The 27,442-nt window shown below is 38.6% G+C and overlaps 1 protein-coding gene across 2 annotated transcripts in view; it reads left to right on the forward strand.

Annotated features, from left to right (window-relative positions):
• UBE2H (ubiquitin conjugating enzyme E2 H) overlaps positions 1–27,442 on the forward strand; it is a 98,878-nt gene that overhangs the window by 44,583 nt on the left and 26,853 nt on the right. For both annotated transcript variants that reach the window (XM_019646116.1, XM_019646117.1), the window contains exons 2-3: positions 15,273–15,349; positions 15,904–15,978. In XM_019646116.1, the coding sequence (XP_019501661.1) occupies positions 15,273–15,349; positions 15,904–15,978 (152 nt within the window). The remainder of the gene's footprint in view (positions 1–15,272; positions 15,350–15,903; positions 15,979–27,442) is intronic.

Genomic DNA, 27,442 nt, shown 5'->3' on the forward strand with positions numbered 1-27,442 from the left:
GATTCAAGAGAATTTATTTTGTGTGATGTAATGACAAATGTAGTTTGGTATAAGAAGCTATTTAAAATATCAGGTCTACCCAAGAAATAAGAAATTAACCTCACATCCTCTTTGGGGCATAGATTTAGAAGTACAAATGCTTTAAGTATTTAGAGAGGTAGGTAAGATGCTATTTCCTGTTATTTAATTGATGCCATGTCAAACTAAATGCCTCGCTTTTGCCTTTTTCTGCCCAGGTTCAGGAGTTAACCTATCCTATGGGTTGAGGTTTAATTGGCTAGTCTTGTCTTTGAGATAGGTAATAGAAGGTGCTTCATATTTAGTGTTTTTTTGTTCATGAATCCCGAGGGACCACCTTCCCATGCAGCTGTTGTGTTAGAGAAGCAAGAAGGAAGGTTAGCAGAGTGGGTCCTTTTCCCTTGGGTGCCTCAGCCAGGGCTGCAATTGAATTGGTGAACAGCCTGAGAGAACAAGAGCACTGGGCAATTTGAGGTGCAGGTGGCAATCGGGGTAGTGTTTAAAGATGAACATTATTTCACTTGAAAAGCTTTAATATCAGTATTGGTGAGAATGTGAGGAAAACAGGTTGGCCTATCTGATAGTAGTTAGAAAGTAACTAGATGCAACCATTTTGAAGGACATTTAGGCACTGTTTGTCAAAATTCGGTATATACGGTATGATCAAACAATACGGTGAATGTTTGAATAAAAAAATGTATTACAGTAAAAGACACATTGCCATTAATCCCCCTCACTTCGAACACACTTATCCCATCGTTTTTGCCACTTTTTGAAGCAGTTCTGGAAGTCTTCTTTCATGAATGTCTTAGTTGTGCTGTCATGGCTGCTTTGATGTTCTCAATCATTTTGACTTTGGGGAAAAGCCAGAAGTCACACGGTGCCAGATCCAGTGAATAAGGTGGATGAGGACACCCGTCATGTTTTTATTTGACAGAAGCGATATGTGACACGGAGCATTGTCTTAATGGAGGATGATTTACGGCACACTTTATTTATTTATTTATTTAGTTAGTTAGTTAGTTAGTTAGCTGAGCCATTCTGCCACCTGTTGGCTGCTCAGCAGCTCAGCTCGGGCTGGGACTCAAACCGCTGTTGCTCAGAGCTCACACTCTTGAGCAAGCTCTTAACTAACTGAGCCACTCGACCGGCCCTTACAGCACACTTTAAAACACACCTTTTCTCAACTGAGCTCACACCTCACTGACTGCACCAAACAAGTTGAAACTTGTCACACGCTGTTACTGAGATTTGTTGCGCCACTTCCTGTATTGAAGATCCTGCCTTTACATTGGATGGCACTCGGCAGCAGCATTCACTGTATTTTATGATCACAACGGAAAGGCTCAATGTCACACATTGCTTCAGGTGTGGCAATTTCTGTCAAATAAAAACATTATGGTGTGTCCTCATCTACCTTATTCACCGGATCTGGCACCGTGTGACTTCTGGCTCTTCGCCAAAGTCAAAATGACCGTGAAAGGTAAACATTTTGAATCAAATTCAGGACATCAAGGCAGCCACGATAGCGCAACTAAAGACACTCATGAAAGAGGACTTCCAGAACTGCTTCAGAAAGTGGCAAGAATGATGGGATAAGTGTGCTCAAAGCAAGGGGAATTAATGACAGTGTGTCTTTTACTATAATAACTTTCTTTTTATTTAACCATTCACCATCGTTTTTTATCACACCTTGTATATCCCTTTGACTCAGTTCTACTTCTAGAAATTGCAAACCGAAACTTGAAAAAGTATAGCAAGAGACATCTACTGGACATGTAGTGACAAAAACTGACATAAACCTACCTGTTCACCAGTGGATGCTTACTTAAATTACAGTACATCGATATTGTGCCGGCATTAAAAAAAGGGGCGGGGACTTAGATCTACAAGTACTGATAAAGATGTCCTCCATATATCACATGGAGAAAGGTGTTTAGAGAACATTTTACACCTGTGGTGATGTGATGTGTTTATGCATAAACATTTTTCTATAAAATACATGAACAGTGGGAGTATCTGGGCAGCGTGACTGGAGGGTTAGGGGATGGGAAAGCTGCTGTGGCCCCTACTCACATTTTAAAAACCATTTTTTAAAAAGCCTAAAACGCAGTCCTTCACCAGGTAAGATTATTCAGTTGTATCGAAAGGCGTACACTCTGCCCTCTTGATTGTGGCACTAGAGAACTGTTTGTCTCACTTAGCAGCACCTGAGTCTAGCAGTGCTAATAGTCCCGTGGTACAAACACGAGAGGGGGAAACCTAATAGTTCTGTTGCTTTTTCAATGCCAAATTTGGGTACTATATATACACCCACTGTTGTATGTGTCTGGATTTGTTTCCTCTAGTTTTGCTAAATAACTTTGATTTTTTTCCCCCCACATTGTTTACTTATTCAGGAAGTGCTCCTTGTGAGAAGCTTGATTTTTAAATTTCCTTCTTGTACCTCATAACAATACACTCTTTATTCTCTTACTGTTTATGCATATTTAAATCTCAGACTTCTGTTTAAAGTATTAGGCTAAGCTTCCATATTCTTTATCACTTTCATATCTCTTAACTGTACCTGACAACCCATTTCTTACTAGATGTTAATAATTTCTATTGCTCTTAAGTGAGCAGTCTTAACTAGCACGGCAAGAAAGCGTGCTCTCTCAGCTCTGTCACCTGTTACTTGTATGATGCTTAAAATAGCTTCATCCGCTTCTCTTGTATCACATTGCACACCTAGTTTACAGTCTGCTTTCACCCCACATCTCTTCACTTTCCAGGGTTTTCTGCATTTTAAATCATATTGGGGTTATTTTCTTATGGTAGAGTGTTTTTTTTGGGGGGGTTCTTTAAAAGCAACTTTTTTCCTTTTAAAAATTTTTATTTTTGCTTATTTTCACTATGAACTTCTTTTAAAAAGCAACATTTCAGTTTCTGTTGCAAGTTTTCATTTTAAGTTCTTTCACCCTAATTATTCTTAAAGATGATAAAGATAGTTTGTAATAGCTACTCAAACATATCACATAGAATATTTACCTGTTACCTTTTTGTATAGTTTTTTAAAATACATAATTTTATTAATTTTTTTATTAAACTGTAGTTGGCTCAGATAGTTTTTAAGCATAATTTCAATCAAGAAGACACTGCTGTTTTCCACATCACTTTGGATTACTCTCTAATCCTTTTTTACCCTGTTTATCCAGGCCTGTATTAAACTTTCAACAGATAATTGCTACTGCCTCTCATAACTCTTCCAAATGGGTAATAGAAACTAGGCTCAATTAAATGAAGGCATATTCATTTGTTTTGTAACGCAGAGTTCTCTTTATCGTGGACTGCGCTTTAATTTAGTGGTCTATCCAGGGTATTCATCTGTAGTTCTGATATTTCATTATAAAATACTGACAGTAATCTTGAACTTGTTACTTATCCCTTTGCACATGTATTGCTTTAAAAAGCCTGAGTCTGTACTGCTGTCTTCCCCCCTCATAATTTTTATGAAATCAAGGTTATGCTGTTATTAACATTTGACACCTGTTATGCCTAATGAACGGGGAGTAGTAAAGGGAACAGCAGGTGTCAGTCATTCATGTTCTGGAAAAGATCTAGGGAGTGAGACGCACTGTGACCAGAGCTTTAGAGCAGTGATTTATAAGGGCAAAGGAATGGTTTGTATGTGCGTGTGTGCTGTCTTTCCTCCTTTCCTTTGAGTTTAGAGGCACTATATTTGAATTTTAAAGAGCCTGCTGTAAGAAATTCTCTTTGAGATTATTGAAGTCATAAAATTATGATGAGGAATCATTGGTGTCTAGAGACACAAATGCATAATAAGCCAGTATAGAGAAGGAAAGGAAGAAGAGCTGTATGGGGCTTAGGTTGTGGATCTTTTTCTAAGTACTTCCATGACTGTTCTATAAAAAGAAAATAAACCCATATCTACGATCTTCTCATTTTCTGTGACCCATTATTTTTCACTCTTCCATAATTTTCATCTGCTAAATGGGTACCACTGCTTGGTATTTATTAACTTTTAGGCCTCACTTTGCCTTAGTAATATATACTGTATGTCACTTGAAGAGGGACAAAGAAAATATTTCCTTTAAAACATCATTGATCACTGATGATTCACGTATGTCTTGATTAGAACATCTGTATTAAACACTTGCTTAGTTTAATTCTATTTTCATTGAGCGACATTGCAGTCTACATGTCCGATTTTAGGGTCAAAATTGATCTGTATTTAAAATGGATAAGAAATTAAAGTTCTCAGATTTTCAGAGAAGAACGTTGGAAACATGAATACCAAATATACTGCACAGATATTCCATAAAGCCCTGTTAAATTTTGCTTGGTTGGGCCGGCCGAGTGGCTCAGTTGGTTAAGAGCTCGCTCAAGAGTTTGAGCTCTGAGCAACAGCGGTTCGAGTCCAGCCCGAGCTGAGCAGCCGCTGAGCTGCCAACAGGTAGCAGGATGGCTCAGCTAAAAAAAAAAAAAAGAAAGAAAAATTTTGCTTGGTAATACTTATTGAGAAGTCACTTCACGAGTTGTCCTAGGCATTGTGGATGGCGCAGCAAAGAAGCATACAGCCCAGAAGGGGAGGTAGGATGTATTTTCAATAGATATTTCCAGTAGGATTTTGCAGAGGGCCACCTGACTATTTGCATGTATCTGTATCATGTAAGGGGAAATTATATGTTGCCCATGACTTCAGAATTTTCAAGTTCAGATGTTGTTATCCTTGCGGTTGTGTTTCGTTGGCTTTTCTTTCCAGCCTACTATGAATAGGTGGTCTGCCTTGGGAATGACAGGGTTCGTTCCGTTCACTTCCCTGACATGTGGACTGTGGTTCCATCTACCTCCATACTGAGGGCAGGAAAACGGGAAGTTGTGATTAAGTACCAGTATCTTTTAATGTGTCCTGCCTTCTAAAATGTTCCCCCCAAAATTGTTTTAAACAGTTTTTCTAGATCATTTGTTTGGATTTTCATTGTGGACGTGCTGTCTCTGGGGTGTCTTATGCTTTGAGAATCGTGCAAGAAGTCTTTATTTTTCCTCCTCAGTTTCTTTTTTTTTGTTTTTAGCTGAGCCATCCTGCCACCCATTGGCAGGTCAGCGGCAGCTCAGCTCAGGCCAGGCATCGAACCGCTGTCGCTCAGAACTCACACTCTTGAGTGAGCTCTTAACCAACTGAGCCATTCGGCCGGCCCCTCCTGTAGTTCAAAGCTGTATTCCAGGTTTGCAGATTTTAAACTGGATGTTTGTCTAGCTGGTAGTTCTTTGACAGTGAATGCCACCTTTCCATAGAAGTGAAAGTAGATATATACATATAATCTTCTGAAATGATAGATGTTGGAAATGAAATTAAAGTAAATAATTTATTGTGACATGTTTCCATTGTTCATAAAATTAAAGATTAGTTTAATGAATCCCCATCACCCAAACTAAGATTTTGCAATTACTGTTATTTTCTCACACATCTGTTTCTCTTCTTTCTGAAATATTTTAGGACATGTAACCCCTAAATGTTGTCATTTAACCCCTACATGTATTACTAGACCCCTCTTAAAACTATATACGTTTTCATAAATAATCATAATGCCACTGTCACACTTGAGAAAATAAACAGTTCTTTGGGAAGATGATTTATTTTTAACATGCTATAGGTTTTACCTTTGACTCGAGCTGTAACAAGGAAACCAAATTGTGAAAATTAAGTTTTTGATTAACCTTTTATGAGTTATTTAAGAGTAATATATTGTTTAATTAGCTAATATACTGTTAATTTATGTACATGGACTTGTAAACGTTCAGTTAAAAGTAAAGAGATTATACATTCATTATCTCAGCAGTCTATTACTACACTAATAGACTTTATTTCCAATCATTCATATTTAATAGCAATAATTTACAAATGATAAAAAAAGTAAACAAGATTCAGTGTTGCCATAAAAGAGCAAAGCAGTGAAGCTTGTTTATTAAAGAACAATTTCTATTTTACTGATAGCCTCCTGACTTCCAAATATTTTGAGGTGCTTAAATAGAATTTGAACTTTTTAGAAAATATAAATCTTATTTTGGTTTTGACTGTATTTTCTTGGTCTCAAGATGGCATTATTGTTTTACCATATTTCCCTTTGCTTTTCTCTCTGTCACTTTTTCTGCAGCTGGGCCATCTCTGACTATTTGACTTTATAATCTGCTTTATAAAACATTTTGTTGGGGCTAGAGGGGGGTTTAGGCTTCCAATATATCTTATATACTTCCTTTTTCTAAAACCTGTTTAAAAAAATCATTTCCCTTATGAGTCTTAATGTTTTTTAAAAAATTTACTTCATTATTTGGGAATCTGGTTGCAGAATGATTCATCCAGGGAAGAGCTAGAGTGATGATTTTCCCATTAAAAAAGAAAAAAAAACAAAACTTAGCTGGTCCTTGCCAGTATTTTTACTTTGGTTCCTAACTTGGAAGCTTTAAATGAAAATGTAACACTTGAGGGGAAAAAAGAAATCTCTTCTAAGGGTAGTGTGATTTATAGTCTCCTGGGTGGTAATGAACATGCGTGCTGTTTAACTGAATTTTGTGACTACCCATATAAAATTTTTAAAAGATATGCTACTTTTTACCTCTCAGATAATGACTCTTTAAGTGTTCAGTATATCATAGTAAATTATCCAAGTTTTTTGCTTTACTTCTAAACAATACATACTTATTTTGAAATGGGTACTTTAAAATGTGATACCTCCCTCAGCGGTTGTGTGGCATTTTCAGCCAACTAACTTAGTTGTAAACCTGCAAACAGACAGCTAAAACTTATATATTTTGTTTGTTGGAGAACATCTTTCTTAGAATGTATTTACCCTCATTTTTAAAAGTAAAATTTCATGAACTTTGGTTATCTGATTTTGACAACCCACCATAGATACATTTTAAGGGACGGTAGTAGCCCAGTGACATCTCTCAAACTTAGCAAAAGAAGAAAGAGAAACTAGGAAAAGAACCTGCCAATGTCTTCAGCATAACAGGATTGGAATGAGTTTGTACCTTATTAGTTCAGTTCCTAAGGGCATCATTGTATTTTGTAGTACCCTATAGCAATTATTATTCATACTGATGACTCAGCATCAAGAAAGGCTGTTTTCTGACTATCCTACTTAAGAATTCAGAAGAAAATAATTTTTTCGATATTGTAAAAAGTTTGAGTGTTGCTTAGGAAATTTTAATCATGTGGGAATTAATTTACTCAGTTTTGTGTATTTATTTTACATTAAAAAAAATTGAATTCCAACTGTGTCAGATGTTGGGCCAGCTACCTTTGTGGATATTTGAATGAGGTAGACCCCTTCCCAGCTCCACCGCTATCCTTTTTTTTTTAAAGATTAGGAAACAGGCTGAGAGTGATTTACAAGGTGCCTCCTTTTAAATCACGTGTTTTCCAGCTGCACATACTATATCGCCACTTGGTTGATCCATTTATACTTTAGATTTTAATGTGTTCACAAGCGAACTTAGCATCTTGCATGAAAAACGAGTTCCTTCTGTCCCGTGTTCCACTTTGCCGTTAATAGTATCACCTCACCTGTCTGCCAAAGCTAAAGCTATGCTTAGATCCCAGACTGGCAGCAATAGTAGTGTCTTGAAACTTCATTCATGTGTCTTTTATAAATACTGATTTGTGTGCCTACTGTGTGCCAGAACCCTTCTAGGCCCTGGGAATGCAGAAGTGAACAAACCGGACAATCCCTGCCCTTACGGAGCCTTCAGTGTAGCAGTTGGAGACAGGTGATCAGCTAAATAAAAGTAAAGTATATAATAGTATATTAGACAGTGGGAATGTTAGCAGTATGCAGCTGTAAATAGGGTGATCCCAGAAGGCTTCACTGGGAGACAGATGTTGGAGCACATGTGCTTTGTTTACATTTAGAAATGAGGAGATTGACATAGAACACTAGCTTTTGTTTCTCATGGAAATGAGACATTCTAGCAACACTGGAACTTTCTACTGGCCGTGCCATGTCTAGTCAGCCTCAGAGTCTGTGAAGTGTCCATTTAATCTCTCCCATCATTCCCATGGCTGTTATCTTAGTGGAGGCCTTGAACATTTCTCTTCTGCCCTTTCGCTTTAACTCTGTTTATCACACCTTCAGCCAGGCCTGCACACCACAGCTGGGTTATCTCCATAAACCATAGTTACGTGCACTGGGCATAGAACTGCCACTGTCTCCTTGTTCACGAGATAAAATCCATGCGTCTGGGCCCTTTGTAACCTGGTCCTGGCCTCCTGTTTAATACTTCCCCTGGTCCACTCATCACAGTAAAAACGCAGTGGTCCCCGTCTCTGGACCGACGCTATGCTTCTCTGTGCTTGCTTTAAATGCCTTCTCCCTACCTCTACGGGGTCAGGTCACACGCTATTCTAAGGCCTGTAAATCTTTGCCTGCCTTGGCAAGCCATCGCTATCTCTGCCTGCAAGCTGGAAGAAATCTCTTCCTACTGTAAATTCTAGCAGCACTTGATGCAAACACTTTTTTTGCATTTATTCCTTAGAGGACAGATCTCATGTTCTCTTGCTAAACTTTAAGCTTCTTGAAGGCAAGTTGTGGTAAAGAGGAGTTTTCGTTTGCCTTAAGGCACTTGTGTGGGAGGTGTGTAGAATATTTAGTAAACCAACTTCTAATAGAAATAACATCTGTAATCTTTTAGGGGTTTAACAGATACTGACACTATATTCTTCTGGCTCAGTATAACAGGTTCCTGTGAAAAGCTTAAAATACTTTGGGGGGCGCGATGCTCGAGCTTAGGAGATATGACACATGTCTATTTTGTTGGTTGCTCTTCACATTGTATTAATTGCCTCCCTCCCAGATTGAGATAAATGAATAAAAGCCAAGCCCTTGTTATTTGTATGTGTGTGTTTCATCACTAGCAGAAGCCTTTTCCCCTTCCTCTTATTGCCTTTCATCCTTTTCCCCGTACTTATTTTCGTAATAGCTTTTAGTTCTGCCATTTTTATTCCTTCTCCTTTGAATAAAGGTCCCCCTTCCTAATATGAAGAACACTAACCTTTAAAAACCTTTTTTAAAAAAAATTTAAACTTTCATCTCAACCTTGGCTTATTGTACATGACCATTTTTCCTTATCATTTAAACAAAGGCCCATCTTTAACTGTTGTTTTACCCAGAGGCTGTTGGCTATGCATGTGCGAAAGCCGTGGTCATCTTCCTTCACCGGGCCTGTATTTTTCTTAGACATCCTTTTGAAGCCACTTAACTTTGATTTTTCTAGAATGTCAGCTATTGATTTACTATCTTGGCAGAGCATTCTGTCTGTTTTTTAAATTTATTTTTCTAATTGAGGTATAATTGACATATATTAGTTTCAGGTGTACAACATAATGATTCAGTATTTGTATAGATTGTGAAATGATCACCACAGTAAGTCTAATTAATATCCGTTACCTTAACATAGTTACAGATTTTATTTTCCTTGGGATGAGAACTTTTAAGGTCTCTTAGCAACTTTCAAATATTCAACATTTACTCTCGAGACTAGTCACCGTGCTGTATTTTACGTCTCCGTGACTTATTTTATAACCAGAAGTTGGTGCCTCTTCACTCTCTTCACCCATTTTGTCCAACCCCCACCCCCAGAGCATGCTTCTCTTTAATATGAAGCCTTTGTTTTCTTACATACTGGATCACTTGCTGTTATTGTTCCTCAGGCTAAGTATTGGATATTAGGAAAAGATTAGATCATTTCATAAGCTCTTAAGAGAGCTAGCTATAGTAGCTAAGTTCTTCTAATTTGTTCAGGCTTGTTAAGTACTGAAGTTCTGATGAGACTACATTAAGTTTTTAGAACTTTCATTATGGAAAATTTTAAACATAAACAAAAGTAGAGAGAAAAATAGAATGAACCCCCAGGTACCCATCACTGAGATTCGGTAATTATCAATTCAGGGCCAATACCATTCTTCTATATCTTTCTCTCCTGACTCTACCCACACTAGCTTATTTTGAAGCAAATCCTAGACATCATATATTAGTAAATATTTCCATTTATATCACTAAAGGAGAAAGATTCTTTATAAACATAACCCCCAAAGTATTGTTTTAGTGATAGTGATTAATCTCAAGGAGAATTAGAACCAGACTGGTCTGAACATACAGAAGGAATGCTATGCAAATTGCTTCTGCCTTCTGCACAGGAGCACATTTCTCCATCCCAGTCCCCCACTCATCTGGATATATTCAGGGAGGCCACCTCCTTTTATTTTATAAACTCATTCTCAGTAAACTTAGGGAACAATGGTGTCTGAATCCTTGGTCCTTGACCTGTTAACATCAGTTCTGTGGCACAGGCTTAGGCCTTGGCTCCCTTTCTGGAAAATTCTAGAACTATATGGAAATCATATCTAAAATCCTGATAGACACGTTTTACCAAGAATGTCAGTTATCTCTTGACAGTTTGGCATTAGCCTTTAAATATTAGATTGTGTAATCATAGCACCATTCAGGGAAAATAAGGTGGTAGGTGGCTGGCATTTTAAAAGTAAAATGAACTTGGGTTCCTAGAATATTAATCACTAGTCTACTGAAAATGCTGATACTACTTCCTAACTATGAAATGCTAATTGAAGAACAAGCAGTTACCGTATATCTCCATGTATAAGACACACCCTTTTTTGAAAAATTTGGGGTCTACAAACTGGGTGTGTCTTATACAGTGGTGGTAGATTTTTTTTACTTGCCTTTGACAGTGATGGGGAGCTGTATGAATTTTATGATGAATAAAACTTTAGTTCAGTAACTTTATGTAATACATTTTTTTTCAAATTTTGGGCCCCAAAAGTAAGGTGTGTCTTATACATGGGAGCATCTTATACATGGGGAAATATGGTATTTCGCAAGTAACTTAGATCAGAGGGGAGTACAATGTGAGTTTAGGGGTTTGTTTAATATATATATATATATATTTTTTAAAGATTTTTATTGGGGAATTGGGGGATGGGAACAGCACTGGGGAATTGGGGGAAGGGGAACAGACAAGTTGCTGTTCTTTTTGTTCTTCAGTCTAGTTGTGGAGGACGTTGCTTCACTGGCCCAGGTTGCGCTCTTCCCGGGTGAGGCAGATCAGTTGCCGGCTTCTGGACGGCCGCTCAGGGTGGCTGCTGGCCGCTCACGCTGGATGCTGGCTACACACGGTAGCCCATGGCAACTGACTGCAGCAGGGGCTGCAGCTTAAGCCGTCACTGGCGACTCTCGGCAGCCCAGCTCCAGGTTGAGCTGTTGTTCAGCATCTTAGCTGTAGAGGTCAGTGTCACTGACCCTCATATGTGGGATCCGAACCAGGGCCCTCTGGTGTCCCAAGCCAGCTCTTAACCAGTGCGCCACTCGGCAGGCCCTGTTTAATATATTTTTACCAGAACAATATCTGAATGACATTTTCAAGCTCTGAAACTGAGAAAGTAATGGAGGAACCTTCTAGTGAGTTCCGCCAGTGTACTAGCCTGACCAGACCATCACAGAAATAGATCATTATTTTGGTCATGTAACTTGCCTTCTCATTACCTTTCTTACCCTTGACTTTGCAGCAGAGAGGAGAAAGAAACTCGTGGCCTCTACCATAAATACACATGGTAACAGCAGTCACGTAATTTTATATTTGTTGTGGGCAAGTCATTCATTTGTGATGATGGAATGGCTTATTTTTAATACAATGCTTTTCATTGATCTAAACTTAAATTCTTTTTTCCATCTGATTTAGTGTTTGTACCCCATTCCAGGGCAGCATAAATTTAGCACAGCTTCTCATTTTACCAACCTGGTAGAAGTTTTAAAGGTTTCAGTCAGTCTACCTTTAGCTTTTCATATGAAACGGACTATAAGAACTCCTTAATTTACAGTATAATGTGTAATTAAAGACAGACCCAGTATCTGGCATGTGGTTTGTACAGGGATTATGGGAAAGAGGAGGTTTGGAGTGACTGTTTGAAAAGGAGAATCTTCTTTAGAAAATAGATAAAAGCATGGACTATATCCCAAACAGAACACAAAATGGAAGAGACCCGGATTATTGCATCCTTGGAAAGGATAGAAAAGGTATCTTCAGTTTTCTAGAAGACACCCATGTGGATAACGCATAATTTCACAGGCTTGATGAAGAGTAATTGCCATAGACCAGTGTCATTCATAGCACATTAGTTGTGATTGATGGTCTCTGCTTCTACAGAGTTTTATATTATAAAATTAGTTTACGACTTCTTCTGTTAAACTCATTTAATCCTCTACCATACCCCATTCTTTCATTATCCTTGTAAATTTATTTAGTTTTTTTTAATGGCGTGAATATCTCTATCTGTGCTGTTATGTTCAATCAGCTATGTCTGGATACCCCAAGGTGAGCAGAAACATCCATGACAGGGGCTCTGGGTGGGTGGGGTAGATAGATATCAGCAGCTGCGTGGTGTACAAATGGTTTATAATTCATTTAACCAGTTTCCTATTGATAGATATTTGCATTCTTTTCATTTTTAAGTTTAAGATATTTCAGTAAACATATTTGCACATGTGTCAGACACACTGTCTACTTTTAGAACTTTTTAACAATGAAATATATACAAAAAGCACAAAAGTTATTTTTGTAACTCAATGATAAATGGAATAATAAAGGTATAATTAGCACCCTCAAAGTCCCCCTCAAGCACCTTTCCAGTGACGACAGGCCTACGAGGATAGCCACCATCCTAATTTCTACCACCCTTATCTCATTTAGCCTGTTTGAAATGGGTGTGAATGGAATCGTATCGTATATGCTCATTGGTATCTGGTTTCTTTCACTCACTGTAATATCTGTGAGACTCATTCATGTACGTTGTAGCAATTCATTTTTTATTGGTGTGTAATATTCTGTTGTGTGACTGTTCCATAATTGTTCCTTTTTGTTGTTGATGAACTTTGGGTCTATAACCTAATTTTTGGATATTACAAATAATGCTGTGAGCATCCTCAGACATGGGTTTTGGTGCGCATAGTGATACATATCTATTGGGAGTAGCTCCGATGGGCATAGAATGGGCATATGTGCAACCTTACAGTACCAGGTTGTCAAGTGACTGAAACCGCTTCACACTTCCACCAGCAGTGTCTGGTTATTTTTAAAACATGACTTCATAGGAGTGAAATTTGAATAAAAGAATAAATTCATTTTAGGTTTTGGAATATAGTGCTAAATTTGTCTTCAGGAATACTAATTTATACTCCACTGAACACTAAGTTTTATCCAGCTCTTTCATCTTTGTCAATTTATAGTGAAAAATGTCTCATTTCTAAACTAATGAGTTGAACTTTTCATAGCTTAATTTTGCTCATTTGACTTAACTTGGCTGTTCTGGCCTTTTCTTTGTTGGGGTGTTTCTAATTTTGCTCATTGCTTTTGTAATAACTCCTTATTTTTAAAAAATCCACATTGTTTGGTCATATGCTATAATTTGTTTATCTTGGTCTGTCTTTTTTCTTAACTGTCTTTTATAATGTAGACATTTTAAATGTGTGTGCATGCTTCCTATTCCTTCCTCTGTGGTTTCTGGCTTTGGTGTCATCTTAGGAAAGCTTTTTTACACCCAAGATATTTTTTTGTTTTCCTCAAGGACTTCATAGCTTGTGTTTTAATTTTGTTTTTTTGTGACTACATTTGTCTTCTTTAGCTAACACAACGGTGCTTTTTAAAAAGCTTTAAAACCATTTAAACACGTTGTACTCCTATGTATTACATTAGCATTAGCTTTGGGCTATTTTGCAGGGTATTAGAGGGCTACGGGCCAGGAAGAATTGAGTAGACCAAAGCATGCATGTATGTGTCATCTGACCATGAGAAATGAAGCTAGTTTTCCAGTGTGGATCCTATTTGAATCCTTTCAGTGTGCATGTTATTAAAGTAGTTAGATCAAGTTAGCACAGATCACATTATTTTATTTACTATCTCTAGTGGGTATTGTTCAAGGCTCTTGAACAAGGACTTTGCCAAAAGTACGCCTGACCTTTCTGTCTGTTCATGGCCTACAGCACGGAGGATGGGAGAGCCAAATACTTAATTTCCAACCTTAAAAATATCAGTTTTCTCTATTTAAGAGGTCATTTTAAAATTTCTTTGGCTTATTCCTCTTTTGTGTGATAGATAGTACATGTAATTTGCACTGTGATTGAGAAGGATGAGACCAGTCTGTCATATATGGTTTTTTGGTTTTTTTGTTTTTAATGTGACAGTGGGATTTGAGCGCTCCTCCAAAACCCCCACCACCTAAAATTCTTGTCAGAGTTCTTATTGCGTTAGACCACAAAGCAGAGACATGAAACAGATATTAGACCAATAGCCCTCTCTCTCCTGCTGAGATGGATTGCTTTGGTTTGTGTAATTAAATCTTAGAATCTTAAAGGGGTCAGAGTCTCAGGGACAGGTACGTTTTGAGGAAGGGAACACAGAAGTGTCACTCCTCTGTGTTTATAGCCCAGCACCCCCCAGTCTAAGGGGGATGGAGGTTCAGGAGGGAGGCAAAGAATAGGTGAAAATAAATGCTTTAGACAAGACTAAAAATATATATTTTTGCTGGGCTTTTGCATTTGGCAATACCACTTGTAGCAAGGTTTTATCTCTAATTATTTTGATGATTCTCTAAGCCAAGGAGAAAATTGTGGGGACTTTCCTTAGTAAATCCATAATTTTAGGAGCATAGCATTTCCGGTTTAGGAGAATCCATGTTTTGCTGAGTATCTGAATTTGACTAAAGGGAATACTGGATTTATGTTACAGGCTCACTGGGGATCAGCTGGGGAGGAGACTACAGAAGGGAGAAAAACTAAACTTAAGTGCCTTTTTTTTTATTTACGTACAATATGTGCAAAAAGCAGTCTTAGCATTTTACATACTTAATCCTCACAGAAATCCTATGAAGTGGTGTTTTCCTGATTGGCAAAGAGAAGAGAACAAAGGCTCAGGGAGTAAGTGTACAGTGTTTGGCCTAGGCTCCCAAACCCAGTGGATGGCAGTCCTGGGATTTGAACACCAGTTTCCGAATTGAAAGTTCATTCACAGTCTATTCACAAGTATATGTCGCCTTCTGAATTATCAGAATGATTATGTGTATTTTATATTTTATTGGTTTCATATCAAATGTTGGAAACATTTTAAATGGCATCTCTTGGAGATGTCGTCATTAGTTCTTCCAGGTGGTACAAAGCCTGTGTAATTTCCTTTACCACCCACCTCAGCATTGAGAGTAAGCACGAGGTTACGATCCTGGGAGGACTCAATGAATTTGTAGTGAAGTTTTACGGACCACAAGGAAGTAAGTACACGTGTTGGTATGTGTTCTTCTCTTACAGTCCTTTATTCTTTAATAGACAATAAAAATATCAAAGACAGATGATGGTATGTGTAGTTTTTGAAAAGTAAATTTAATTGAGCGCTAGAACCAGTGAGAAAATCTTGGTGTTCTCACAGTTTATATGCTTTTCTCTTTTATCTCTACGTGACAGTATTAAACATGAATTGTAAATTCTGGGTTTTGTTTTGGATGGTCACATGGAAGGTTTAGGGAAATATTTTTTTATTTTTGTTTCTGTTTTTTGTGTGGGGGGGGTGGGCATGGGGTAGATTGAGGTAGGAGGCTATTACTTACCAAATAATTCATAGTCTTTAACATTTAAAAAGAGAATCAGGTAAATTTAGGGAAGAAAGTGAATCTTTGCTTATTTTCTAACTCTAGATCTTTTGAAGAAAAGTATTTTAATCTGAACAGAGTTATAAGAAGTCCCTGACTCTTGAAGGAATTAATTTGCAAGGTTTTCAAAAGAGATTAGGATTTCATGTTTAACATTTTTACTTTGATTTTTCTTTCAGCACCGTATGAAGGAGGGGTATGGAAAGTTAGAGTGGATCTTCCTGATAAATACCCTTTCAAATCTCCGTCTATAGGTAGGTACCTACCCAGTTTCTCTCCTTAGAGAGTTCTGATATCAAAGAGAAAAAGAAAAACAATCCTATATTTTATGGGAGATAATTAATTCCAGAAATGGTTTCCTTTTTGACTTTGGTTAAATTAATCAGTGACTTTGGTTGGGTGGGGAGGGGCTTCCATAATGGGATAGAAGATGTTCACATACACCCTTTGCATGATTGTAATGACTATAACTCTAGATTTTTCTGTCTTTCAGGTTCAGATTAAATAAGCAATTGTAAGGCCCACTGTCCATTCAGGCTATTAGCAGTAACATAATAAATATATCTTAAATCTCATTTTAAATGCCAGATTGTTGGAATTAATATTATATAGTATCTATTCTAATTCTGTCATTTAAACATCCTCTCTGTATCTTACTTTGCTTTTCAGCCCAGCCCTGGGTACCTAGCAATGAAATGACTGTTTTCCATTCTCTTCACTCCCAGTCTCTTTAGCCCTCTATAAACAGCTGAAGAAACTAGAGTAGAAACCTCAGTGGGGTTGTGTGAAGATGTACTTCTTCCTCACCTTCATATTTCTTCTGCCCTAATTGGTGAGATTTTTAATGTGTCACCCCCATTAAGGCATTTAGTGACAATTTAGGTATTTTAGTGTCAGATGCTGTAGAGGCATATCTCATTGAAGGTTGAAACCTTTAAATATTTTGAGATTGTAGACTGGTAGTAGCTTAGCTAACTTAAGCCAACTTTTAAAATTTTCGTTCTGTAGATAATTTAAAAATATTCGCCAATTTTAAGAAAGAAGAAGAAAGTAAAATTGGAATACACTGAGCATTCTCTGAAGTCCCACCAAGCCTCAGTGCAGAATTGCCCGAGTTCACACAGTGGCGAGAGGCTCCTGTTGGGGGCCTGTCTTTGGAACTAATGCCCGATCTCTTGGAGATTAGACACACGCTCCTGCTCCAACAAAAGGGTTTTTTAAAGAGGTAGATGAAAGACATTCTGAGCTTTATGCTTTGATTCTAGGTCCCCACGTGCTTGCCTAGGATCAATAATGCAGAAAAGTAGGATAGTCACAAACTAATTCCTAATCAAATGCAGCAGCGTCTCCCCGACATCCAGCTACTTGACATGCTTAAGAGCTTTAATGCTATAAAAATACTACAGAGCATCTATAATGCCTTCTCCGGCTAGGAACTGTTAGTGTTCATTTTAGGAATAAACTGGTGATTTCTTCTTACGGTCCCTTAGGTAAGTTCTCTAAACTCAGTAGTCAAAAAATACTTTATGGATAGTTGAATTGGAAATTTTCTCATTGCTACAAGGTCTCTGAACTTGAGAGTTGTCAAATAGTGAAATAGGAGGGGAGTGCTGAAGTGTTGAGTCTTTGAGACAATCTCCGAGGATACCTGACTTAGCATCTCCGTGTAGTTGGGGCAGTGCCGTGTCCCAGTGCCGTTCCACGGTGGGAGAATGTAGGTTTCACTCAGGTTAGGAGGACTTTCCTATCGTGTGTGGTTCTGTCTCCCAGGTATCTCGTCTTTAGGGTGTTTCTTTCGATACAGGCATTTTAAATCTATAAAGATTTATGATCTTGAAACCTTTACAAACAGAATGTCCAAACCATATATATTCATTCAAATATATTTCATAAATACCTATTTATTTAAAGACTAAAAATTGGCTTGCTAAATCTGGTTTTGTTACCCTAGATTCCTAGTCAGAAAGGAAACAGTATAGCTTGTCGAAACTAACAGTGAACCTATAGAAATGAAATTACATATCCTGTAGAAATGTAGTTATTTCTCAAACCTTGTCTTAACATATTTTTCCAGGTAATATAGTTGTTTCATCATAACTTTCAAAGTAAAAATATCTGAACTTTAGACATTGTTTATTAACTAATGACACACAGGAGTCTATATACCTTTTTAGATTAATGGTCTAATATGAAATTGGTTGGGACAAATGACTAGCCTAATTTAACTTCATAATTTTTCCTTTGCCTTTCTGTGTGCTTTTAGAACTTGGTAATACCTACAAATGTATACCATCTTCTCTTAAGGAAGTAAATAGGGTTGAAATATTTGTACAAGCTGTCCTTGTTTCCTCCAAAGGAAGATTGCATAACAGAGTTTTAATCAGTTGTGTGTGTGGGGTGACCCATTTTCAGGTCGTCAACAATGTAATTAACTGTTGGAATGTGCTTTAAACATTTTGAGGGGTAGTGACTCATTTAGAATAAGCAAAGCTTCCTTTTTAAATTGTATGGATAGTTGTAGAATTATACAGAAGGGCAGAGATAAGAAAAACCCAACCTCAACGTTCTTTGTAAACCCTGCTTCCGTAGTGGCTAGGCAGGCATACCCTTCTTCCTGAGTCAGATGTTGAACTCTTAAATATTAGGATGCGCAAATTTAGATTAAGCATCTTTAGTGCTTAGATCTTAGAGTTTAAAAATATATGTGTATATATACTTTTTTGTTTGAGATACACACACACACACACACACACACACACACACACACACAGTATCTGTGTGTGTGGTAATTGCATAAATGTTCCCTACCCATAGTAGGAATGTAAGAAAGTCCAGGTGAGCAAAAATAAAGAAAAATTATGGGCTGGCCCAGTGGCTCAGTTGGTTAAGAGCTGGCTTGGGACACCAGAGGGCCCCGGTTTGGATCCCACATATGAGGGCCAGTGACACTGCCCTCTACAGCTAAGATGCTGAACAACAGCTCAACCTGGAGCTGGGCTGCCGTGAGTCACCGGCGACAGTGGCGACGGCAGCGTAGGCTGCAGCCCCTGCTGCAGTGGGTTGCCATGGGCTACCATGTGTAGCCAGCGGCCAGCAGCCGCTGTGAGTGGCTGGCCAGCAGCCGCTGTGAGTGGCTGTCCAGAAGCCGGCGACTGATCTGCCTCACCCGGGAAGAGTGCAATGATGGTGCCAACTTGGGTCAGTGAAGCAACGTCCTCCACAACTAGACTGAAGAACAAAACGACAGCAACTTGTCTGTTCCCCTTCCCCCAATTCCCCAGTGTTGTTCCCATCCCCCAATTCACCAATAAAAATCTTAAAAAAAAAAAAAAAAGAAAGAAAAATTAAAATGTCCCATAATCCTACCCTTCAATAGAGATCATTATTTACATTCTGGTATATGCACTTTAAAACACTTTTCTCTGCATATTTAAGTATATATTCAATATAATTTGACATGCTCATCTTTGGGATGTCCTCCAAATATAGTTTTAGAGAGTTTTCAGTAGTTAATGATTCCATGAGATATAACTAAAATGTACTTTTAGAAACAATATACATTTTTAAATAAGTTTTGGGGTTTTTTTTCCTCAAAATAGTAGTAAAGCTACCTCAAATCCTCTTTGGAAAGAGAAGGACTATAAACAGACACCTTGGGAGGTTATGAACTTACTTTTACAAAGCCATTGTTTCAAACCTCTTAAGCACATCTTTTGGAATTTTACATTCTCTTTGAATATCATAAGTGATGGCAAATCTTGATGTTTGAAGCTGAGTATAAATTTTTTAAATGGCTAAAGGTCATTTAATCCCAGAGAATAAAGTGAATGGAAAACAGAGTAACATCAGTTGAAGTACAAAATGATATGTAATTATGAAGTTGACTTAAGTTTAAGGATTATGATTTGTAAACTGGCTGTATGAACGCTTTCAAAGAGAAATTATGAAACTCCTTTAGTCAGTTTAACATCATTGAAATATTTTCAGTTTTGAGAGCGACTGCTATGAAATAAATCATTTGAATCTTTAAGTTCTGATTTGTTTGAAAGTTCAGACTTTTATCTTTCTCACTCAGAAACATTCCCAGAACGTTTAGCAGTGCTGCTGGGTGTTAACCACTGTGTAGTTAGGAGAGTGTGATTGGTCAGTGGGCTGGTTATCAGGAAAGAATGGTTCTGGTCCTAGTTCCCTTTAACCATGAGCATGATACGCATCTGAACTGTTTACTCTTCTAGAAAACAAGATCTGAGAATTAAATGAACTCTGCATGTTTGATATGATATGTGGCATTGTAGTGGATAATTAGGAAGGCTGGTTAAGGCTTTCACTAGTTAGAAGAGAAGATCAACCTAAGTAAAAAATACTGCATATGCTTTAGTCACAGTGTGTCATTGTAATTGTTTTTTAGGAAAGGTGCCTCAGTTGAGGGAGAGAGGGTATGGAGGAGATAGGCTTTTACAAGGAAGATTGTGTTTCGTGAGTTGAGAATATAGCCTTTACAAAGCTTTAGATATGCAAAAGTGCACATTAGGACTTTAGAAATACTTTTTCAACCCCCAAGTAATTTTCAGTCCCTGAAGATTTTGTTCTATGCAAAACAGTTGCTACAGCGACTGCCGTATTCCATACTTCTCCAGATTCAGTTTTCAGCCCTTATACATGTGCTCACCTATTAAGAGAAAGCTTTCACAAAAGAAAACACATACTTGCTGTGGGGGTGAAATAAAGATGAGTGATCATACATATATAAAGAGGGTAATACAGAGCAATTATTTATAAAAATAAATAACCAATAAGCATAGGCTACAAAATGGCTTTATGACTAATCCAAAGAATGAAGATTAAAAAATGAGAATATATGACTTATCAAATTGGCAGGTTAGACATTGTTGGCAAAGGTATTATGATGTAGCCAACCTAGCAGTATCTATTGTTCGTTAAAGGTTTTATATCTTTTGAATGATTTTACTTAAAAATTAAATTATCGTAAGGAAATCATCAGATATGTGCACTAAGATTAATGTACAGAGTACGTAAATTGCAGTGTTATTTTTAAAACTTAAAAGTTGGAAGCAACCTAAATGGCCCTGTTGGTTGTATTTAAATTATGATACATCTTAATGAACAAAATATTTTACAGCCTTTACTCAAGTTTTATCACCAATTTTTAAAGGAACACACAGAAAAATGTATAACTTTATATAGTGTAACTGTTTTTTTTCAAGCAAATTCCAAGTATGAATGCCAAAATATTGAATATACTTATCTTTGGCTAAGGGGATTAAAGATAATTCATAATTTCCAAATATTCTACAATAAGTTCCCTTTTATTATAAAGGTAAATATTTTTAAACATATGGCAATTGCATGTCTTTTGAATGTTCTGTTTACTTCCTTGTAGGAGTCTGCACTTTTCCTGTCTTTTGTTCTAGAAAACCATCAAGCTATCCTTGGCCAGAGTTCCTACCTGGTAGCTTGCTGAGGGCCTGCTGGCCCCCACATTTCCCACCAGCCTCCTTTCTTTTTTCCTCTCATTGTTCCTTATGCATGCGTGTAAGTGCACATGCTGTTCTCTTTCCTTTGTCTTTCTGCTTCGAGTTGAGTTTGCTCTGTCTTGGGTACTATCTTTATACATGACGGTTCTTTGACTCCTTTTCTTGCTTCACCTCATTTCCCTTCTGGGGCTGTTGCCTCAAGCAATTCTTATCTACTTCTCTTTTCAGCCTGACTCTTCCATTTTTGATCCCCCCTCACTCCATTTTTATCTTCACATGAAACAAAAAAGTCCTCTCATTCATAGCTAATAACAACAGTAATACTTTTTTTTTTTTTTTTAGCTGAGCCACCTGCCACCTGTTGGCAGCTCAGCTCAGGCCGGGACTCGAACCGCTGTTGCTCAGAGCTCACACTCTTGAGTGAGCTCTTAACCAACTGAGCCACTCGGCTGGCCCAACAACAGTAATAATTTAATAAAGCTAAGCCAAGGGAAATAATTGTGTCTTCTAATAAAATACAGGCATAAAATATAGATTTAAGGTTTTCTGTCTCTAGTGGTCTTGAATGTACCTTGAAGTCCCCTTCAGGATCTATAGTAATCTTTATCAGGCCATACTTAACTTTAAATACTAGCATTTAAGAGAAAATTAAGAAGTCACTTAATCTTATTTTTAAGTGATTACTGGCTAGTATATTCATAGAATTGCATTCTACTCATTTCAGATAGAACTGTAGAATATTTTAGAATCTCTTGTAAATAACCTTAAGACCAGCCTGGGAGCTCTGTCCCTTATTACACTTTTCTTTTAAAATAGAAAACTGTTGTAAGATCCATCTAACAAGTCTACAGACTAACATTTGAAATACTGCCGGTGTGTGTGTGTCTATATTAACAGTGAGAGGGTCCTCTCCTGGGAGCAAGCTGTGTGCACTGTGTGTCTGGGTTGCGCTTGGATGATACCACAGCTGAGCGTGGAAGAGGAATGGTTGATTCTGGAGGGACTGCCTAATGGTTTGCTGAATGTTGATAGACTGGCCAGGAAAGAACCCCGCTCACTCTGCGAGAGCTCAGAGCAAGAGCCAGCCAAACCCATTTGAGTAAATGGAGAGAAACTGAAAGAGTCGTGGGCAGTAACAATAGAGTGCTGTATTGCACTACACTAAAGGCCTGTATGATTAGGTCCGATTATCATCTGAATAGGATGGGGTAGGTCGTCTGTCCTGTTCCAAGGGACACTAGACTGGATAACCCGTCTGAGTTCCTTCTAAATCTCCCAGCCTTCCATAGTTTCTTATTTAAAAGATAGTCTCATAATCATTGCACCATCTTTTTACTTGTGCCAGCGATTAAGGGAAGTGCTTAACCTTTTTCATTGTCAGAATTGCAGACTCTCCTGGTATTTCACATTTTTTATTTCGCTATGGCCAGAAATTACCTCTCAATATTTTTGGAATGGAGTTTTATAACATGGTATGACTAAGCTAACTACAGAGCTTAAAATATTTACCATTTTACTTTGTGTCTTCCTAGAAGAGAACATTGTACTCCCTCAGAAACTAGTGTGAGTAACCTGAGTGAGGAGTATTTAGTCAGGGGTGGACCCGGATTTGGAGTAGAGAGGAGCATGTCATTCATGAGAGGTTTGAGGTTAGTCACTCAACAAAGGCCTCCTCGGACCACTATTTCCACAAATGGAATGAATTCTTAGACTAAGGAAGCAAAATTCTAAGATCACCTGTATACTTCTCTATTTTCATGAACTTGGGTTTGAATTTAGTTCTTGTCTCAAACAGTTAAATAATTGCTACTGCGTAGCGATCTATATCTTTTGCATTCCAGTGGAGAGAAACAAATTTCTAGTAGGGACGTTTCGTGGGGAAAAAAAAAATTTTAGATAATGGTTATGAGAATGTAAGCAATTGTTAAAAACTCTCTTTTACTGGTGTTCTGAAAATGAAGTTTTTCAGAATGGATTTTTAAAAGATGATGTGTGGCAGCTGAGGCAGAACCTGATTTCTCAGAAAATGGATACATGTTACATAATTTCTTCTAATCAGTTCCACAAATGTATGGGTACCAACTGTGTGCAGGGCGTTATTCGAGGTTCTAGAGATACAGAAGTGAACAAATTGCTCTCTTGACCCTTATATTCTTTGGGAGGAGAAGATAAAGCAAAATTTAAAATGTCTGATAGCTTTATGCAGAGAATGGATGTGACAGAATTGATTCAATAGCTACCTTAGATTAGGTGTTAAGGAAAGGCCTCTCTGACAAAGGAAATTCAAGCTGAGGTTTAAATGAAAAGGAGAAAAAAAAAGTCAGCCCTGATTATCCAAGATGAGGGATGAAAGCATTCCAGGCCAAAGAAATTGTGAGGCAGTAGGCACTTAGCATGCTCAAGGAAGAAAAAATACGGCTGGGAAGGCAGCCGGGTGAAGAGTGAGGTACGAGAGAAGGTCCAAGTGGTAGGCAGGATGACGTCTCATAGGGCTTTGTAGGCCAGGTTAAAGGGCTGACTTTTATTTTTAATGAAATGGAAGAGTCATTGAAAGGTTTCAAGCAGGTTTTAATGATCGCTGTACCATTGTGGGCAAAGAGTAGATACTAGTGGTTTGGGTCAGGGTTTTGGATCAGAGGCCAAGATTGAGAAACTCCAGTGTACCCACTGCTTTGAAGAAATGGGCTATATTAAGACATCATACCAATGTGGGTGGTACCTAAAGGAAGATATAAGGAAGGTTTTAGTTTTTATTTCTTGAATGGGTGATTCTGAAGGATGTTTGCATGCTCATTGTAGGGAGTCATCTAGAAAAGAGGAGGAGGATTGGAGGAGCGATACCTTTGAGATGATAGGAAGCAGAGAGATCAGAACACAAATGGAGGACTGGTGTTGGAGAAAACCATGAATATCTGAGTGAGCTGTAGAGGCAGGAGAAAGAAGCATGTGTGTAGGGAGGCTTTTGTTGGGGAAGATGAGGGATCCTAATAGTTGGATTCCATTTTCTCAAAGCAGATGGGCAGAGGTATTAAGTCAAATGAAATGAAGAGGAACAAAGGGAATAGGAGATTCGCAGAATAATGATAAAATGTACAAGTCACTGGATAACGGAGGAGGAGCAAGCTACCAGAGAAAGGGGGTGGGGGGGGTTACAGGTGATGTTGAATCCACAAAAGGTTATCCAGCATACTTTTAAAAGTTGGTCACATTTGTTTATGTCTCTCCTTCCTGCCAGCGTAGAAGATATAAACTCCGTGAAGGCAGTCCCTGCGTCTGTTTCACTAACAACCCTCCTCCCCACCTCAGGGCCTGATAAAATGCCCATTCTGTGGAAGAATACAGTTGACCCTTAAACAACACAGGGGTTAGGGGTTCTGACTCCTGCGCTGTTGGAAATCCGTGTATAACTAAAGTCGGCCTTCTGCATCCATATGTTCCCACCCAAGGAGTTGATGCTTGAACAATGTGGGTTTGAACTGTGAGGGTCAACTGAAAAACTCTGCACATAAATGGATGTGTGCAGTTCAAACCCGTGTTGTTTGAGGGTCAAGTGTATTGAGTGAGTGAGTGAATGAATGAATGAATGAAAATGCCTACTTAGTGGTACCCTCAGTGCAAGTACAGAGAATGTGAATAATTGGTTCCCTCTAATTGTAAATGGGCATTTTGGAGGGGAGGGGGCCAGGGATTTTCAGAGGATTGCTAGAGTGATGATGGTGATGGCTCATAACTCTTAAATACGGAGAGGGGTGAAGATGGGGGGCTGGTAGGTAGGAAGAAAAAGGGAGGGTCAGTGGATTAGAGTTCATAGGTGAAAGAATAGTTCATGGCATGGGAAGCTCTTTGACAAGGATGGGAGATTGTTGGGAGTGGGGATGTCTGAAATTGGTTTTGCAGCAGAAGCTGTTAGTAGAGATGACAAAGTATGTCCTGGGAGTGTGAATGAGACGGAATAGATGAATGGTCACTGAGAAGTTAAGGAACTGACTGAGAAGCCAGGGTGTCAGGAGTGTGGTCTCTATAGGTGATAATGTCATTAAAAATGACAGGAGTTGGGGCAGGGGGAGAGACTTGGGGGCCAGGTGCTGAAGTTCTCAGTGACAGAAGAAGCCAGTGGCCCTATTAAGGAAGAACCTGCTGTTAGCGGTCTGTAATGTCTCAGTTCATTCAGCTTCATCTCGCCATTAGCCAGAGTTAAAGTAGCAGTTAGCTTTCCCTCCCTGTCCCCCAGGCCACTTTTAAGGGTAGCCTTGCCTTTCTACATGCTTGCTTCTATCAGAAGAGGGTCCCTTTCCTTCTTCAAGCTGGCTTATGTCAGTTTTAATTCTCCCCTTGGCAATTCATTACTATATACTCTTTCCATATGCTATAGAAAAGTTCCATCTAACTTGCTGCTTAGGTAGCTCCCACTTTAACTATAGCAGGTGACCGCGAGCTTTTGAGCTGGGTATTCATTCTGACATCTTTTGGGCATGAAATCCATTCCTTCCCCTTTAGGATTGGTATCCTAATAAAAACATGTATTCTTTCTTGGCTTCCTTTTTCTTTAGTTAAAGTGAAATTCTTTTAAAAACAAGAGTAAGGTCTTAGTTCCCGTTGAAAAGCATGTTCACACAAGCTTTTGTTCATATTCTGGTGTTGGTGGGAGGAACCATGTTGCTGGAAGGGCCTGCGGAGGTATCATCCAGTCGCCTCGTTTTAGGGGTGGTAAAAAGACTCGGGAAGGTGGAAGAGATACGTCACTACTCACTAGCTGCCGTCTGCCTTCTGGCTTCCAGTGAACCAAATGCAGTCAGAACGGTGATTTCAATCAACATTAGAGTAACTGTATTTTCCGTTTCCAGTGTGATGGGCAGGATAGGAAGCCTAATATCCCATAATCAAAGTGTTCTCTAATGCTCTTGACAGTCCCTAACGGATTAAGAGATGGATCCGTAGGGCTAGATATTTTCATTTTTACAATAAGGAAAGTGAGATGGCATTGCTTGATTGGGCTCATTAAGCCAATAGTCACATTGAGTGCTCACTGTGTGCCAGTTACTGGTCAAATGCTATACATACATTAATTCATTCAACCTTCATGCCAGCCGTGTGATGTGTAGGTACCATTATCTAACCTAGCTTTGTGATTAAGGAAACAGAAGGGCAGAGATTGAGGAACTAACTTGCCCAAGGCCCACAGAGTGGAACTTAAGCAGTCAGACTGGAGCCTGACTTTTTCACCATGACTTGGTTTAATATGACAGACTTGAAATTGGGTCTCACAATTTCAAGTCCAGTGTGTTCTATACTACCTCTGACCATGAAACTGAAAACTGCCTGACTGAGACAGTGTGGTTATATGAATGACCAGGAGAGTGAAAGGTAAACTGTGGAAACAGGACAGAGATTACAGCCTTCCAAAAGGGAAACTGCAGGCGAGTCGGCATCAGGCTGCAGGTTTTGGTAATCTGCTAGGTTGGTAGAAGGGTTATGCTGTGGAAGGATAACACTTCACCTTTTCTTAGTTATAAATGAACTTTTCTTATCCATCCAGCCCATTCCTCAGACTCCATATTATCAGAGAGAAAGGAAGAAACAGAAAAGAGGACCCCTTGTTGAGTTTAGATCTCCTGAACACACACAGGATCAGTTCAGAAGTTCCCCTGACACAGGGCATTGACAGTGAGCTCCTTGCTTGGTGCCTCACCCAAGAAGAGACCGGCCCCGGTCCATCTCTCCCGAGTAGGAAAGGCTCAGCTCTCTGAAGAGACTTCTCCCCGGGTGCAGGCTGCCACGGGCTGGGCCTGGCTGTCTGAGGTAAGATGAAAACCTGTCCAAGTGTGCGCTCATGCACAAAGCTGGCAGTGTCCCCACCCCTTTTTTATCTGGAACACCCCAACTCTGAATCACCTCTTGCATGCTAGGAATGGAGATCCAAGTTATTGCCCTTCAAAAATGTATAGTCTGAGGTACTGCTAGGGGAGATAAGATGCAATCTTTCATACATATATTTTAAATAATTACACCTACTTTAAAAAAAATAGAATTAATCAGTTTGATTCTGAATGGGTCTAATATGTGGGCATTTGTCCTGAAGATGGAATATCAGAATAATGTAATGTATTCACTTAACTGTTTTCTCATAGGAATTCATAGGTTTATAATTAAATTGCACCAGCCAGAGCCGCCTCAACTATCTGCAGTCCAGGCTCCTTCTGTCCCTGGGCCAGAGCTACTACTC

Source organism: Hipposideros armiger, unplaced genomic scaffold (genome assembly GCF_001890085.2).
Source record: "Hipposideros armiger isolate ML-2016 unplaced genomic scaffold, ASM189008v1 scaffold_97, whole genome shotgun sequence".
NCBI lineage: Eukaryota > Metazoa > Chordata > Mammalia > Chiroptera > Hipposideridae > Hipposideros > Hipposideros armiger.